This window comes from Rhamphochromis sp. 'chilingali', assembly GCF_963969265.1.
Source record: "Rhamphochromis sp. 'chilingali' genome assembly, chromosome: 10".
NCBI lineage: Eukaryota > Metazoa > Chordata > Actinopteri > Cichliformes > Cichlidae > Rhamphochromis > Rhamphochromis sp. 'chilingali'.
Window position 1 is genome coordinate 15,462,667 of NC_137937.1, and position 17,579 is coordinate 15,480,245.

The window sequence follows — 17,579 nt, forward strand, 5'->3', positions numbered from 1 at the left end:
AGCAGATTATGTTTATGTTCTCTGTCACCATCTTGGATTGTTGAGGCTGCCTGCTCTGACTTTCCAAGAAGGAAATACTAGTTGAGGGGGAGTTCCAGATGAAAATTACTACTGGGAGCTCAGGAATTCCGACTTCCGACTCAATCTGGAATGCACCGTAAGCCAAGGGCCAACAAGACAACAGCAGATATTTTGACGTCGCCCCCTGGTGACAGGACAAGGTTACAGCACCATTGTACAACCACACCGCTGCCTTCAGTGACCTTGCTTTTTAGGTGTAACCACTTTTCTGTATCTCTGTTGACACTTAATCGCAAAAAAAAATGTTGTTTGAAGTCAAAATACAAAGAAATTGTGAGCAGTAATCGGCAAAAATAGTCTGATAATTATGGGGCGCCGTTTGTAAACTGAAACATGCTGAAATTAACGGCAACATTTTTCCACATTTAGCTCAAAACCTTACAAAAACATGTTTTTTCGAGTAATTTTTTACAACATTTAGTAAAATATTTGTAACTTTTCATCAAATGTTAAATATTAAATCTAAATGTTAAATATTAAATCTAAATATTATATTTAAATCTAAATGTTAAATGTTAAACCTAAATGTTTAGGCTAATATGCAAATTTATTGTACGAATCAACGGAAGTACCAAAATAAAAGCTTCCTGAAAACCTCCGGTGCAAAATTGTGTCTGTTCTCACCCCTCATTTCTCCCCGCCATGTGCTGCTTCACTTCTTGCCTACGAGCATGTCCAGCGATTTTGCTGGACATGCGCTGCAGCGATTGTGAAGTGGAGACTGCAGCTGCTAAGAGTGCATTACTGCTGAACCTTTGGATTGCCGACAAAACGGATCTTCCGATGTTTTCAGCTAAATCGCCGGACGTGCTTTCTCATGGTCCGTGCCAATGAATAGAATAGAATAGAATAGAATAGCCTTTATTGTCATTGTACAGAGTACAACGAAATTGGAGTGCCTCTCCCTCTCCCAATGACTGTATACTGTAAATGTATATCAAGTCAAGTCAAGTATTTATTTATTGTCATTGTCAAAGAACAATGAAATTGTGTTTGGGGCTTCCGTGCAACCCGTAAAAAAAAACAAATACCCCTTAAAACCCAAGTGTAAATATTTAACCCAGTGTGACTTCAGTGCAATGAGACAATCCTTAGCAACAACATGAGAACAAGACAGGTAATGTTCATAGGACATTCAGACAAAGACCTGAGAAACATGACAAAATGCAACAATGCAACCCGTTCAATATTATTGTACTGTGAGATATGATGGTTGTCTATTTAAGAAAGAGGGGGGGAGAGAATAAAGATATAATGCACCAATGCAAACCAGTTCAGTGCTATTAAGAAGTTGGATATGGTTATTGTCCGTGAGAGGGGGGCAGAGAGTTCAGGAGCCTCACAGCCTGTGGATACAGGCTGTTGGCCAGTCTGGATGTTCTGGCCTGTATAGACCTGTACCTTCTCCCTGAGGGCAGCAGGTGGAAAAGGTGGCGCGCAGGGTGATGTTGGTCCCGCAGGATACTGTGCACCCTCCTCAGACAGCGAGTGGGGAAGATATTACTAATCTCTGGCAGAATTGTTCCAATAATTCTGCCAGCTTCTTTCACCACCCGCTGGAGTGCTTGCTGATCGGCCTTGGTGCAGCTGGGGAACCACACTAGAAATCCATACGTCAGAACGCTGCTGATGGCACAGTTGTAGAAGTTCAGCATCAGAGGTCTGGGAATGTGTGCGCTCCGCAGTCTCCTCAGGTAGTAGAGGCGCTGTTGGGCCTTCCGTGCAACTAAGGTGATATGGTTGCCCCAGGACAGGTCCTCAGTCACAGTTACCCCCAAGAATTTAAAACTGCTCACCCTCTCCACCGCCTCACTGCCAATGAAGAGAGGCAGATGGTTGTTATGACCCTTCCTCCGGAAATCTACAATGATCTCCTTGGTCTTTTTGGTGTTTAAGACCAAGTTATTGTCGTGGCACCATGACTCTAGTTGTTGCACCTCTGTCCTGTAGTTTGTCTCATCGTTGTTGGATATAAGTCCGAGCACTGTGGTGTCATCGGCGAACTTAACAATGAGATTGGACGCGCAGGAGGAAATACAGTCATGGGTGAAGAGAGTGTATAGCAGAGGGCTCAGAACACACCCCTGAGGGGCACCGGTGTTGACCACAAGGGTGGAAGAGGTGTTCTTACCCACTCTGACACTCTGTCTGCGGTTAGTGGGTCTAGTGGTATCAAACAGACGGACAGCCAGGAGGTCGACTGAGTGATGGGCCCCGAAATAGGAGGTAAGCACCACCTGTTGATGTATAATAATTTATACATGTATAAATGACTTTTATACAGTCATTGGTCCGTGCCGGGTTATGGCTGAATTCCAGTGGAATGACGGTCCCGCCATAATAGACGTTCCAGCCATGTGTTCCAGCACTAAACCTAACCTTATCCCTAACTATAACCTTATTCCTAACTTTTACTAGCAGTTAAATGACGTAAAATAGTGTTTTCCAAAGCAATTTTTAGAAAATGAACAAACATGTGTAGATTGAGTCCAAACGGTTCTCATGTGCTCTCCTTTTTCCGATGCCGTAATTTAGGAACGTGTTGGGTACCCGAAAGCATAAAATGTTGACAATTTGTCACCTAGCGAAAATCATTACGCTTTGGGAGTGAGAACGTGTCTGACCACTACCCGCACACTTTTGCACCGGAGGTTTTCGGAAAGCTTTTATTTTGGTATTTCCGCTGATCCATGCAATAAATTTGCATGTTAGCCTAAACATTTAGATTTAACATTTAGATTTAAATATAATATTTAGATTGAACATTTGACATTTAGATTTAACATTTAAAATTCTGTTTTAAATATGAAAGTTACAAATATTTTACTAAATGTTGTAAAAAATGACTTGTTTTGAGCTAAATGTGGAAAAATGTTGCCGTTAATTTCAGCATGTTTCACTTTACAAACGGCGCCCCATACTCACAAGCCAGTCATGTTGAATGGTCACGGTCGGGTCGCACCCTGTCGGTCAAACAATGCAGTATAAAGGCAACCAACGCTAGATTGCCTAGCCTGTTAACGGGAGTCCGAATCCCCGCGGAAGGCCACTCCGGGCTAAAAAATAACCACGCGTCCGCGGCTATTGGTCGGTGCCAAACGCTGAACAAAACTGCATTCCTCGGAGCCGCGCTCCGGTCCTAAATCAATATGTTTACATGTTTTAAAAGCATCACTGTGGGCTCTCAGCCCTCTAGTTATTACCTGATGCCCGAACCGCGTTCTGCTGGTCAATCTGACCAAATACCCTAAACTAAAACTTGCCTGACTGGCATCACAGTCAACGAATATAACATCAATTTAAACACATAACATCTTAACATAAACACCCCAAAATCCCCACGGACACAAACCAGAAGCTCATCTGAGTGAACATTTAATTTACCTTACATTCCAATTTAGCACCTTTGGACATTATTTTAAATCAACAGGTGGTGCTTACCTCCTATTTCGGGGCCCATCACTCAGTCGACCTCCTGGCTGTCCGTCTGTTTGATACCACTAGACCTCAGCCAAACCCCATTAGTCCCTCCTCAAACTGGTTTCGGCACCAGAAAGCACAAGTCATATTAGCCTACTGTAAACACAGTATACAACAATTATCTACACCATTTAGCATTTTTTTAGGTTACTGTGACAAGCTTAAACTATGGATTACAGCTTTAACTTTCATGTGCTAGTGTCTTGTTGTTCACCTTTTCAATCCACGATGGTTGTCACTGGCCAAATATTTGTTGTTGTTGTTTTGTTTTTTGTGATCTTGAGGATTTTGTTTAAGTGTGGTAATGAGATGATGATTCTTTTTTCTGTATAGCTGAACAGGCTCTTGAGATCCTACATGTGCTGCCATCACTGTTCCCATCCACCTCTGCTCCTCCAAAGAGGGCACGGGATGCGAGTGAGGCTCTGGTGCATGTCCTTGAGGTGAGTTGTGTAAAATGTAGTAGTTGTTTTTTGTTTTTGTTCTTTTTGGGACAACAGTATTAAAAAATGCTTCTGATGAGTGCCAAAGTATTTTATATTCACATATTATATGTTCTAAGCCTTCAAAAGGCACCTAAAACACATTTTTGGAATGAGGGTTCTCACAGGTTAGATCTCTGTGACCAGTAAATACAAAAATGGATGCATTACGTGGTAGCACATTTTTATCACCTCAATGATACCTAATTAAATGTAGCCTTGGTTTTCTGTTTTTCAGGAAGGCTAGACAGATGTGAACAGTAATTCCATCGAGAATAATTAAAAGTAGCAATTTCAGATGTGTTTTCTCAGAACCTCAACTTTTGTTGTAATTTAGCTTTAGTTATGTGTTTGAAACAAAAGTGCATCATCCTTACAAAAGTATGTCTGTGTTATGTGTTAAAGGACCAAGAAGACCCTAATACCTATCTGATGAAACGTCCTCTCTCCTGCCCAGTCCTGATTGTGAGTCCATCCAACTGCATCCTAGCGGTAGGAGATGTGCCAATAACCACATTTCCAAAAGACTTGGTTACAGAGGGTGCTTTATACCTTATGGCCTACTATTACACCCTTCACTTTACATACCCAAAGTGTGTAGCCACTCTGCTTTCCGTCATACAGACGGAGGTTCTCTTGGACAAAATCCATGAGAGAGATCTCACATCATCTTACAAGAAGAGCATGGCTGAGTGGACTGCTTTTATTGGCCAGTAAAGCCAATATGGTCAGATGGACTATAGGAAAGGACTTCCTCTCTCGTTCCACGGCTACTACAGTCCATGTTGGTTGTGATTGATTTTTGTTTGTAATTTGGCCAGGTTAGCCCAGTGTTATAATTAAGGGTGCACGATAATATTGGCTAACATGCCGACATTTTGTGTTTGGTTTGTGCAGTGCAGAGACAGCCTCGCTTTTAGTTAATTTTAAGATTTTTTTTTTTTTTTAATCTTGAGTTTAGACAGAAGACTATTCAGAAAATAGGCTCTACTGTGAAAGAGTAAATTGACTAAGCTGAGACTGACTAGTTTAGTATAAAAGTAAGAATTGCTTTATTGGGTATTGGCTAGTACAACTGTAAAATATTGGATACATCCTTACTCAAACCTATAGACTGTTACCAGACAGAACCGCAGCTGAAATAACAAGGGAGAGTGAAAACTTCCCTTTATTCTTATGGTGTTTACCTAGCAAGAGTTGAAAAGTCCGACATGCGGCTTATTGTGATCTGGTCACCCTGTGTGCATGTCTGGTATGGCTGCTCAGCAGCCATACATTACAGGGAATGAAAAAATCTTTTCAATTTGTTATTGTTGCAATTGCATTCTCTTAATAAAACCCAGTATCTACAGTGCAGGCTCTCCTACTGAAAGTTTTTGAGATACATACATAAAATGTCCAGTTCACCAGCAGTTTAATGCTCTAAAGATTTATTTCAGTCCTTCATGTTGGAGACTCACATGTTGACACATGGCAGTACTGCACTTTAAAGATTTTACGTGGACTCTGCTGACTCCATTGCTAATTGTAGAACGTTTTCAACTGGCAGGAAGTCACGAGGAAAGGTGTACTCAGTCAGGTTGGAAAGTCCGGACATCACACAGCAGCTCAAGTCTGTGCGGAAAATATCCATGTCGCACGCCTCATACCACTCATTGGTTAAAGCGGTGTAGTACTCGACGTCCGAAGTGGTGGTGAAGCCGTTGAAACCCCCGACGACAAAGAGGCGATCATCAATTACCTCAATGCCAAAGTTGCTGCGGGGGGTCAGCATAGAGAACACGAGGTTCCACGTGTTGGTATGCGGGTTGTAAGCCTCAGCGGTGCGCAGATAGTTGTTTCCATCGAAGCCACCAACCTAAAAGTAAATACGTGGCTCAAATGATTGAATGTAAGTGTAACCAGCTTCACCGTACCCCTGTAAGAAAATGCACCTGCTATATGTCTTTAGCTGCTTTTGCACAGATACTCCAGAAAGTGACGGAAGAATTAAGTTGCAATATTGTCCAAAGTTGCCCTTAATATGTAGCAGATACAAGGAAATTGTTTACCTTAGGTGTGATCTGACTACTGGAAATACTCTGATTGGTTTAGGGTTTTACCTGGATAAAGCGAACAGCTACCTGACATATTCTCATGCTGTTATATGGAGTTTACACATAAAAGTTGTTTAAAAAAGGCCCATTAACGTCCCAGTATTTGCATTTTCACAGGCCCGCATTTGTTGGGAATGTCTAGAAAAGATCAGGGTGCAGTGGTGTGTGAAAATGACTTCTGAATTAAAAGGAGAAAGTAAAATAAAGTAGAAGCCAGCTCTTGTGGAAGTCTGTATGAGACCTTTTTTCACTCAAGCCTCAACTACAGCTATTAAAGTGCTGTTGTCTATTACACCACGCTATTATCAACAAAGATGAATAGCCCTCGACAAAAAGTATTTGTGTTTTCAGTATAAATGTCTTCACAGCTCTTTTGCCTTTAGTCCAAAAAGGAACATTGAGTTCCAGTCCTTTCTTCCTATAACAGATTAAAGTAGCCCTGACAGGCCTTGGTGCCTATAAGCCTGATCAAAGACCCTGAGGTCAGCACCAGGGTAAGGTCACTGCATTCTGCTGATGATAACTTTTCCTTTTTTTGAATAGAGACTTAGTCTGAATAGAAAATAAATACTAAACGGTAGCTAGCTAAATAAAGAAGTGTGTCTCAGAAGGTGAGACTAAAATCTTTGCTTTTTACCAAAGGGTGCAGCTGCAAAACAACTAAATAAGTGGTTTTAAGGCAAATAGCAAGATAAATTTACAGCTAAAATGCCTACCGTCCCCAGAGGATGAGTTCTAATCACTTGGCTTATTCCCTCATTTTTCTAAAGGTATTGCAGGATAAGTTTGAAATTGTCTCTAACATATGTCCTCTATGGAACGATGAGGATGACAATGTTGGTTTTGAATAAGTATTTCTGTTGTACTGAGTGAAATGTGAAATCATCAAAGACACAACATTTTGGGAATGAGGCACATGAAAAAAAAAAGAGAGGCAGAGACATCACTAATCAGTTAAATTAATACATAGAATGAGTAAGAATGCCTTCTCTGAACCTGTGGTCAGGATAGGAATCTGATCATTGATAAATACAAAACAAAGTTAGCCAAATTCTGTGTCAGCCAAATCTGTGTTAAACCTTGCTGATCAAAGCACATTACAGATTTGATTTGTATGTTACGTGAGTGTCAGCACTACTTTGTGGTCTTACTGCAAAGACATGATCCGCATATGCAATGACACCTATCCCGCTGCGGCGGCTGTTCATGGGACTGATCATCGTCCACTGGTTGCTCTCTGGGTTGTAATATTCAGCTGTCTGCAGACACTCGTTGCCATTGAGTCCACCACAAATGTAAATCTGAAAACAAAAAAGGGACATTAAAAATTTTTACATTTCTTAGATTTCAGTTGGAAACAATGTTACCTGTAAGTGAAATGTTTCCACATCATTTGTGAAGTAAGACCGATACTCAGTACCCAAGTGTCCAACTGAAAAATATGACAATTAACAAATGTGTGTGTTTTACAATTTTTTTAATATCTGTTATATTTTAGTTGACAAGTCAACTCAACTAAAGTACTGTACATAAATGCAAAGATGCACTTGTGATCAGTTAGAAACAAAATAGATATATATTAGTATATTTTTCAACTTTTTAAACTATACTTTTAAATTTGAAAACATGAACATAGAAACCAGTTTGTGACCTATCTTGCACCTCGCTTCACTGTAAAAATGTGTATTCCCTGACTGGTTGGCAAGTGGTTGCTGGAGGTTGATGGCTGTCACTACTGTGAAATTGTAACCAGGAAGGTTTTGCACCACAAGCCTCCTTGTGTTTCCTTTGGTCGTAAGCAGACTGTTGAGGTTTGCATGGAGTACTCTGACTTACTGCAAATACTCAAACTATTTGCTGTAGAAATCTGTAGAGTCTTTCATACAACCACTGCCTAACCAGCTGAGGAGTACACATTTTCCCCTAGCAACTGGTTGTTACCAAAGGTTTCTGACAGGTCTCTAGGCCTGTGTGCCTTAGACCCTACTCTATTTCTCTGCTACTGTTTTACTTCACCCACCCGGTTGTTAAGTGTTGTGCAGCTGGCGTGGCTCCTCTGTTCGTGCATCGGTGCAATAAGACTCCACTGGTTGATTTCAGGTTGATAGCGCTCTGCACTGCTGAGTCGTACATGCCCGTCGTGGCCTCCCAGGGCATAGATGAACCCGTTCAACACAGTCACGCTCACATAGCAGCGGCGGGAGTGCATGGGCGCCACCTCATTCCAGGCGTGAGTGGTCAGGTCAAACCTACGGACGCTGTTGAAATGCTCCACCCCGTCGAAGCCACCAACGGAGTAGACGTACCCGTTGAGGAAGGCGGCTCCATGATAAGCACGAGGACACTCGAGGTTGTTCGTTACGTTGACCCAGCGGTTAGCCCGGCAATCGTAGGCCTCGATGCCGTTAGTTGGCTCACCACCACTCCACCCCCCAATGGCCAGCAGGATGGAATGAGGCAGGCGGGGACGAGCAAGAGGGTGATACAAGGCAGACATGAAGGGTCTGCTTCCTAGATCATGTATGTCTAAGATGGCATTACTTATCATGGACAGGCACTCAGAATTGGCCTCCACCAGCTCACTAGACAGCACATTGTCCTTTAGGTAGTCTGACGTCATCAATCCCAGTCGGACCTATAGAGAGATGACAGAAGAGAATGTGACTATGAATTTCAACTACATCAGTTTTAGTAAACTCAAGCTTCTTTAGGATAATGCTCCTAATGTTGTTTAATTTTCTTATTGCTAGCAAGAGAGCGACCAAAGTCAGACACCATTAGCCTTTTCGTCAACAGGGACAGTTTTTAGTCATAGCCCTAGCAACTATACTTAATAAATATAATTTATTCTATAGTATGTGTGTAGAGATCTGATACGGTTTTAATGCTCTTGAAGAGAATTTCTTAAATGTGGTTTGGCTACACCTGAAAAGAGCAACATCTCAAGATATTAAAGCATCCTTATACCCAGATGGATCGACTCAATCTATGACTTAAATGCTGAAGATTTAAGTCCAAACTAAATGTAGTAATGAAAGTTTATAGACCTTGGACAACAGAGCGGTGAGGTGTTGTTTCCGTTGTACAGGTACATGGCTAATCCACTTTGTAAGCGCTTCATACACAGTGGTCTCCAACTGCACATTGAGGTCCTCTCTATCAAGGATGTCAGCAAGTTCCTCCACAGTTAGCTGCAGGAACTCCTCCTCAAGAACAACCTGCTCAAAGTTACTGATGATGTAGTGGTAGGCCTTGGTGCGTAGTTCGGGTGATAAGCATACTTTTGTGAACTGCCAAATGCCAACGCAGTTCTCTGGGCACAGTTGCTCCCCGAGGAAGTCAGAGCAGAGTTTCACAATGTCCATTGCATTGAATTGATCAGCTGCCATGAGAAGTTCCACTACATTTTCCCCCGTTATGGAAACTGAGCCGGTGTATGCAAAGTTAATGATGAGTGCCATCATCTCAGAAGACAAGCCAGGTATGTTGAAGACCTGTTTGTCTGGGTCGCTGCAGTGGGTGAAAAGAGCCCTGAGGGTAGAGATGGAGACAGAGTAGAGAATATTAAAAGGTGTGGAGGCAACAAGATAATAAACTATGTCATGCACAAGTACTCCAAGTAACTCCAAAACAGAGTTTGTACATGTTTAGTGCACTTGATTGTTGGGTTTTCAATGTCTTTATTACATTGGCAGCATGTTTATGAAGCTATTGCCAAACACAATGCAGTCCCACACCATGACAGAGCCTCCACCGTGCTTTAAAGTTAACTCTAAACACTCACTGTTGTACCTCTATGACAAATATTGAAATCAACTCCATAGGGCCAGTTTACCCTGATATTTAGTCTAGTTATTGCGTAATTTGGCATACCTCAGTCTGTTTCCTTTCCTTATGGAAGTTCCAGTGCATGTTGCTTAATTACAGTCTCGGTTTCCCTTCCACAACCATTTCTTTTCTTTTCTTTTTTCTTAACATTTATTTATTGGTTTTAACAGGTTTTACATGAACCATGAAACCATTTCTGATGAGGATGAGGAAACCATTCCTCTGAAAATGATCGGGTACAAGCACTGGACTAAAAAGTGTGAAAATCGTCCAAACGAAACCTTTATAAGTCTTCAAAAAAACACTATTGCTCAAGTAGACTTTTAAAAAATCATCTGTTTCAAAGCAAAATATAAAAAAATGAGAGGCAACTCAAAACTTTTGCTCAGCGTATAACTGTATAACACAGTTCAACCTTTTTAGTATCAGGAAGTCTGGTGTGTCTTACTGTCTCAATAACAGTGGGGAAGATATTAATGTAACTTAATAAAACACTTCAATTAGACTTCACACAATCACCAAGTGATTCACAGTGCTTTTTAAATGGCACATTTACTGAAGTGGAATCTGGAGCTCTGTGAAGGTGATGATGAAATCTGCAAATGTTTGCATTATGTTTTGGGTGTATCTGTCAGTTGACCGTGACAAAGTCTTTCTATCAGAAAAGTTTTATGATTCAACCTGTTCCTTTTGGTTGGCACTGTTTCACCAACTAAGACCATGAATTACATTTTTCACAGGTATAAATCAGTCAACTGTCCTTCACATTATCAGGTAAGCAACTCACCTGAAGTACGGCGTACAGTTACATAGGATGATCCTGTGGACCGGAAATTCAACATCCTCCACTTTGATGATTGCATCACAAAATTGTCCCTCCAAACGGAGTTCATTATACACTGAGCTCGACTTGTATGGCAGCTGGCCTTCTTCACTCATCTTGAGTTTTGTGACTGCTTTTCTTAGTTTTTTTTGTCTGCAGTTTGTCTTGAAGTGTTCAGATCACAAAATCAAACCTAACTGAGGAATTTGGGGAATGGAGCCCATGACATCATCATGACTTGGCAACTGTTGCCATGAATTGTTTTGAAATGTATATTTACATTGTTTTAATGAACCTTTCATTGCATAAAAAAAAGCTTTGTTTTGATTTGATTTGGATTTAAGAAATTGCATATGAGCCTCACAGATAGCATACAGCATTTTGTATGTTTGTCTCACAGAGGTCACCTAGTAAAATAAGCACTTCAAAACACTCTTACGAATGGACTACAATATCATATTTAGCTCATATTTAACCTTAATAGGCCATTTTGTTTAATAAAATCACTTTGTAATATCCAAACACAGATATTACAAAGTGTGATTCATGGCTAAGCTGTTTTCTTGGGTTGTATTAGACTTTTATCTAGTTGGAAAAATGGGCTCCTGCACTTTACTGATGTACAATAGTAGTAAGAAAGAAAGAAACAAAACACATATATACACTGTATGTATAGTACAAGACTGTTATAATGACGGTGCTTGACAGTATTACCTCAGACAGGTGCAAGCAGTCACCTGTCTGAGCACAGACTGCAGATCTGTTGTTGAGCAATTTCTTTCCATTCATAGATAAATGCAGCATCCAGCTGCAATGGGTTCTGGTTGCCTCTAATGAACATGCCAGCCCAAAATTACCCAGGCATATTCAGTGGGAAAGACATCAACACTAAATGCTGGCCAAGGAAGTGTCTGGATATGCTAGTGATCTCTGGCAATGTGGAGGCGACACGCAAACTGCCACAGGCCAGGTTGTTGTACAGGTTAGAGAACTTCATCTCGATAGCTCTGTCAAGTCACTTCCACCAAGAACAGTCAGATTGATAGGTTTGTAGCTTGAACCCATCCGCTGGAACGTTGAAGACAATATAATTACACTGCAAAGCAAGACACAAGTAGGCAAGCTTCTTCATGTTTCTCGTGCACGGGAGAGAACCGGACAGGCACCGTTCCTTCGCTTGACCCCAGTTGCTCTCGTCCGTTCTCCCGTACCACTGTTCTTTTATTGAGGTTACATGAATATGCATAAGTTCATTAACATATGACGTCTACATACACACAAAGAGTACCTTGCCTGTGTGTGTGTGTGTGTGTGTGTGTGTGTGTGTGTGTGTGTGTGTGTGTGTGTGTGTGTGTGTGTGTGTGTGTGTGTGTGTGTGTGTGTGTGTGGACTGCTGATCAAAGGGTCAAACATCCTTGGTCAGGAAGAGGGTAGCCTCCCCCTCACCCTAGATGGTTCATCCTAGATAACACGGTGAGGAAGTCCTGCAGTTCATCTAAACAAAGAGCACTTAGACTAGAACAGACGCAACTACGTTAATCCTACCATAAAACAATAAGACACGGTATGACCTCTCATGCTCCCAAAGTGCTGTCTAATACACACAAAGTTTGCAGACTATCAAGGATCAAAACCTCTACCAATCTACAACTAATTACAAAACTCTAAGCATATATAAGTAAATATTTCTAAGCATAAATGACAATCAACAATACAAATCTAACACAGATGGTCATGCAAGGGATCACGCGGGATCATGCGTCATGCATGCTCAGCCTGGCATCAGGATTCTTCAGTCAGTTGCAGCAGGGTGGCAGTGATGACAGTATAAGGCATAGGTGTCAAACTCTGGCCCGCGGGCCAAATGTAATTGTACCAAATTATTATTAGAGCTGGCCTACTGGTATTATACAACTAATATACATATTGTTTAGTATTAAACTTTGCTTGTTCCATATTCAGTTTTTCAGCAAAACTTGTTTGAGTCCATAAGAAGAGATTCATTCTTAAATCTGGAGGAAGATTTTTTTTTTCAATAAATATTAATGTTAGCCCGCGACCTTGTTCCAGTTTTGAATTTTGGCCCACTGTGTATTTGAGTTTGACACCCCTGGTATAAGGCATACACCAGAGAAGTCATTCCTTTGTCACTATCAGTGGCTTCATCCACCTGCAGAGGAAAGCAGCTACCATGCACCTTATCATTAAGCACTCGATAGGCAACTTTACAGGGGTAGAGCACAGACGCAGTTTTAGCAGAGACACTGTTGAGCACGACGGTTTAGAAGTGTGTGTCTGAAAAAGCCCTCTGACTTGTCTTTGTGCTCTGGATGTTTGGCGTCTTAGCTTGTTAAGCTTTAAACTGTCACAAACTTGCACTTTAAGACAGACACGCTGCGGCCTCTCCTCATCACCCACCGCTGCGCAGGTATGCTTCAATTCAATTCAATTCAATTTTATTTATATAGCGCCAAATCACAACAAAAGTCGCCTCAAGGCGCTTCATAGATACAGAGAAAAACCCAACAATCATATGACCCCCTATGAGCAAGCACTTTGGCGACAGTGGGAAGGAAAAACTCCCTTTTAACAGGAAGAAACCTCCGGCAGAACCAGGCTCAGGGAGGGGCGGCCATCTGCTGCGACCGGTTGGGGTGAGAGAAGGAAGACAGGATAAAAGACATGCTGTGGAAGAGAGACAGAGGTTAATAACAGATATGATTCAATGCAGAGAGGTCTGTTAATACATAGTGAGTGAGAAAGGTGACTGGAAAGGAAAAACTCAATGCATCATGGGAATCCCCCGGCAGCCTACGTCTATTGCAGCATAACTAAGGGAGGATTCAGGATCACCTGGTCCAGCCCTAACTATATGCTTTAGCAAAAAGGAAAGTTTTAAGCCTAATCTTGAAAGTAGAGATAGTGTCTGTCTCCCGAATCCAAACTGGAAGCTGGTTCCACAGAAGAGGGGCCTGAAAACTGAAGGCTCTGCCTCCCATTCTACTTTTAAATACTCTAGGAACAACAAGTAGGCCTGCAGAGCGAGAGCGAAGTGCTCTAATAGGGTGATATGGTACTACAAGGTCATTAAGATAAGATGGGGCCTGATTATTTAAGACCTTGTATGTGAGGAGCAGGATTTTGAATTCAATTCTGGATTTAACAGGAAGCCAATGAAGGGAAGCCAAAACAGGAGAAATATGCTCTCTCTTTCTAGTCCCTGTCAGTACTCTTGCTGCAGCATTTTGGATTAGCTGAAGGCTTTTCAGTGAGTTTTTTGGACATCCTGATAATAATGAATTACAGTAGTCCAGCCTGGAAGTAATAAATGCATGAACTAGTTTTTCAGCGTCACTCTGAGACAGGATATTTCTAATTTTAGAGATGTTGCGCAAATGGAAGAAAGCAGTCTTACATATTTGTTTAATATGTGCTTTGAAGGACATGTCCTGGTCAAAAATGACTCCAAGGTTCCTCACAGCATTACTGGAGGCCAAGGTAATGCCATCCAGGGTAAGAATCTGGTTAGATACCATATTTCTAAGATTTTCAGGGCCGAGTACAATAACCTCAGTTTTATCTGAATTAAGAAGCAGAAAGTTAGCGGCCATCCAGGTCTTTATGTCTTTAAGACATTCCTGCAGTTTAACTAATTGGTGTGTGTTATCTGGCTTCATGGACAGATAGAGCTGGGTGTCATCGGCATAGCAGTGAAAATGTATGCTATGTCTTCTAATGATGCTGCCTAAGGGAAGCATGTATAATGTAAACAGAATTGGTCCTAGCACTGAACCCTGTGGAACTCCATCATTAACCTCAGTGTGTGAAGAGGACTCTCCATTTACATGCACAAATTGGAGTCTATTAGATAGATATGATACAAACCACTGCAGTGCAGTACCTGTAATACCTACAGCATGTTCTAATCGCTCTAATAGGATATTATGGTCAACAGTATCGAATGCTGCACTCAGGTCTAGCAGGACAAGCACACAGATGAGTCCACTGTCAGAGGCCATAAGAAGATCATTTGTAACCTTCACTAAAGCTGTTTCTGTGCTGTGATGAGCTCTGAAACCTGACTGAAACTCTTCAAATAAACCATTCCTCTGCAGATGATCTGTTAGCTGTTTGACAACTACTCTTTCAAGGATTTTTGATATGACAGGAAGGTTGGAGATTGGCCTATAATTAGCTAAGACTGCTGGGTCTAGAGATGGCTTTTTGAGTAAAGGTTTAACTACAGCCAGCTTGAAGGCCTGTGGTACATAGCCGATCATTAGAGATAGGTTGATCATATTTAAGATCGAAGAATTAATTAATGGCAGGACTTCTTTGAGCAGTTTTGTAGGAATGGGGTCTAAAAGACACGTTGATGGTTTGGAGGAAGTAATTATTGAAGTTAACTCAGAAAGATCAATTAGAGAAAAAGAGTCTAACTTAACATCAATGGTACTAAGAGTAGCTGTAGATAATATTACATCTGTGGGATGATTACTGGTAATTTTTTCTCTAATGATAAAAATTTTATTTGTGAAGAAGTTCATGAAGTCATTACTAGTTAACGTTAAAGGGATGGTTGGCTCAAAAGAGCTCTGACTTTTTGTCAGCCTGGCTACAGTGCTGAAGAGAAACCTGGGGTTGTTCTTATTTTCTTCAATCAGTGATGAATAGTAAGATGTTCTGGCTTTGCGGAGGGCTTTCTTATAAAGCAGCAAACTATTTCTCCAGGCTAAATGATGATCCTCTAAATTTGTGACACGCCATTTCCTCTCCAGATTACGAGTCATCTGCTTTAGGCTACGTGTTTGAGAATTATACCACGGAGTCAAATACTTCTGATTAGAGACCTTAGTTTTCACAGGAGCTACAGTATCCAGAGTCGTACGTAGTGAGGAGGTGAAATTATTAACAAGATAATCGACCTCTGTTGGGGTAGCGTTCAGATAGCTGCTCTGCTCTGTGTTGGTACAGGGCATTGAAGATGATAACAGTGGGTGGATTATATTCTTAAACTTAGTTACAGCGCTTTCAGAAAGACATCTACTTTGATAAAGTCTACTCTCCACCGCTGTGTAATCAATTATTGTAAATGTAAATGTTATCAGGAAATGATCAGACAGGAGAGGGTTTTCAGGAAACACTGTTAAATGTTCAGTTTCTATGCCATATGTTAAAACAAGATCTAGAGTGTGATTAAAGTGGTGGGTGGGTTCTTTTACATTTTGAGAGAAGCCAATTGAGTCTAATAACAGATTAAATGCCATGTTGAGGCTGTCATTTTTAGCATCTACATGGATGTTAAAATCACCCACAATAATTATTTTATCTGAGCTCAGAACTAAATTAGATATAAAGTCTGAGAAATCAGACAGAAACTCTGCGTAAGGCCCAGGTGGACGATAGATGATAACAAGTAAGACTGGTTTCTGAGTTTCACAGCTGGGGTGGACAAGGTTAAGCATCAGGCTTTCAAATGAATTAAAAGTCTGTCTTGGTCTTTCATTAATTAATAGGCTGGTGTGAAAAATTGCTGCCACACCGCCCCCTCGGCCTGTGCTTCGAGATTTCTGGTAGTTAGAATGACTCGGGGGTGTTGATTCATTTAAACTAACATAATCATCCTGCTGCAACCAGGTTTCTGTAAGGCAGAGTAAATCAATTTGTTGATCAATTATTAAGTCATGTACTAACAGAGACTTGGAGGAGAGAGACCTAATATTTAATAATCCACATTTCACTGTTTTACTCTTTGGTTCAGATGTGGATACTGTATTGTTCTTTCTTTGTAATTGTTTATGTTTAAGTCGTTTGTTGCTGGTTTTTAGTTTGTTTTTTGTCTTTTTGGAAGCTGACACAGTCTCTATGGAGATGGGTTTTTGGGGGGGTAGCAGGAGGAGAGAAGCTGCAGAGAGGCGTGTAAGACTGCAACTCTGCTTCCTGGTCCCAACTCTGGATAGTCATATTTTGGGGGGTTTAATAAATTTGTCCATATTTCTAGAAATGAGAGCTGCTCCATCCAAAGTGGGATGGATGCCGTCTCTCCTAACAAGACCAGGTTTCCTCCAGAAGGTTTGCCAATTATCTATGAAGCCCACATCGTTTCTGGGACACCACTCAGACAGCCAGCAATTTAAGGAGAACATGCGGCTAAACATGTCACTCCTGGTCTGATTGGGGAGGGGACCAGAGAAAACTACAGAGTCCGACATTGTTTTAGCAAAGTTGCACACCGATTCAATATTGATTTTAGTGACCTCCGATTGGCGTAACCGGGTGTCATTACTGCCGACGTGAATTATGATTTGCTTGTGATTATGCTTCATCTTATCTTCTTTGGTTTGGAAACTGTAAGAAACTCCATTCCGGGTTTCTCTGAGGCGTGGGCTTTCATCATCAGAGTTCATCCTCCTATAACAATTAAAATATTCTCAAGCATGATCAACGGTTAATTACGGCACCGGCCGGAGTACCGGGAGCAGTTTGGAAGAACAAAAAGACGCGGAGCAGGTCGCAGAGAATGGGGGTGAGGGAAGACTCCAAACCTCCCTCCACCCGCTCATTGTAGTGTTGATGCATGTGTGTTCTAAGGTGCATTTAAAACCCAGGAGGGCATGGAGCTACCTGCCAGAGAGCAGCAGGTAAGCGCATGGTCCCTCCTGCTAGCCCTCAATGTCTACCGGTATGTGTATTTAACCTTGAGAGCACTTTGTTACTAGCGGCCTGTCACAAAAACACATTTTGTATAGTGTTTTTTTATTATCTTGTTAATAAAATGTATACAAATGT

General features: G+C 41.3%; 1 protein-coding gene across 1 annotated transcript; it reads right to left on the reverse strand.

Annotated features, from left to right (window-relative positions):
- Nucleotides 1-4,826: 4,826 nt before the first annotated feature.
- On the reverse strand, nt 4,827-10,976 carry LOC308403520 (kelch-like protein 10). The gene is made up of 5 exons (XM_080893011.1): nt 10,755-10,976; nt 9,187-9,670; nt 8,160-8,774; nt 7,291-7,440; nt 4,827-5,901 (listed from the first exon to the last, which is right to left on the reverse strand). The coding sequence occupies exons 1-5, from the start codon at nt 10,904-10,906 to the stop codon at nt 5,539-5,541; spliced, it is 1,764 nt and encodes a 587-aa protein (XP_080749137.1). The 5' UTR covers nt 10,907-10,976; the 3' UTR covers nt 4,827-5,538.
- Between the last annotated feature and the right edge of the window lie 6,603 nt (nt 10,977-17,579).

Coding starts and splice junctions, on each gene's coding strand:
- LOC308403520 (XM_080893011.1), bottom strand. CDS start 10,906: ATGAGTGAAGAAGGCCAGCTGCCATACAAGTCGAGCTCAGTGTATAAT. Junction 9,671..10,754: donor AACTGTACGCCGTACTTCAG/GTGAGTTGCTTA, acceptor CTCTACCCTCAG/GGCTCTTTTCACCCACTGCA. Junction 5,902..7,290: donor ATGCGGATCATGTCTTTGCA/GTAAGACCACAA, acceptor ATTTACTTTTAG/GTTGGTGGCTTCGATGGAAA.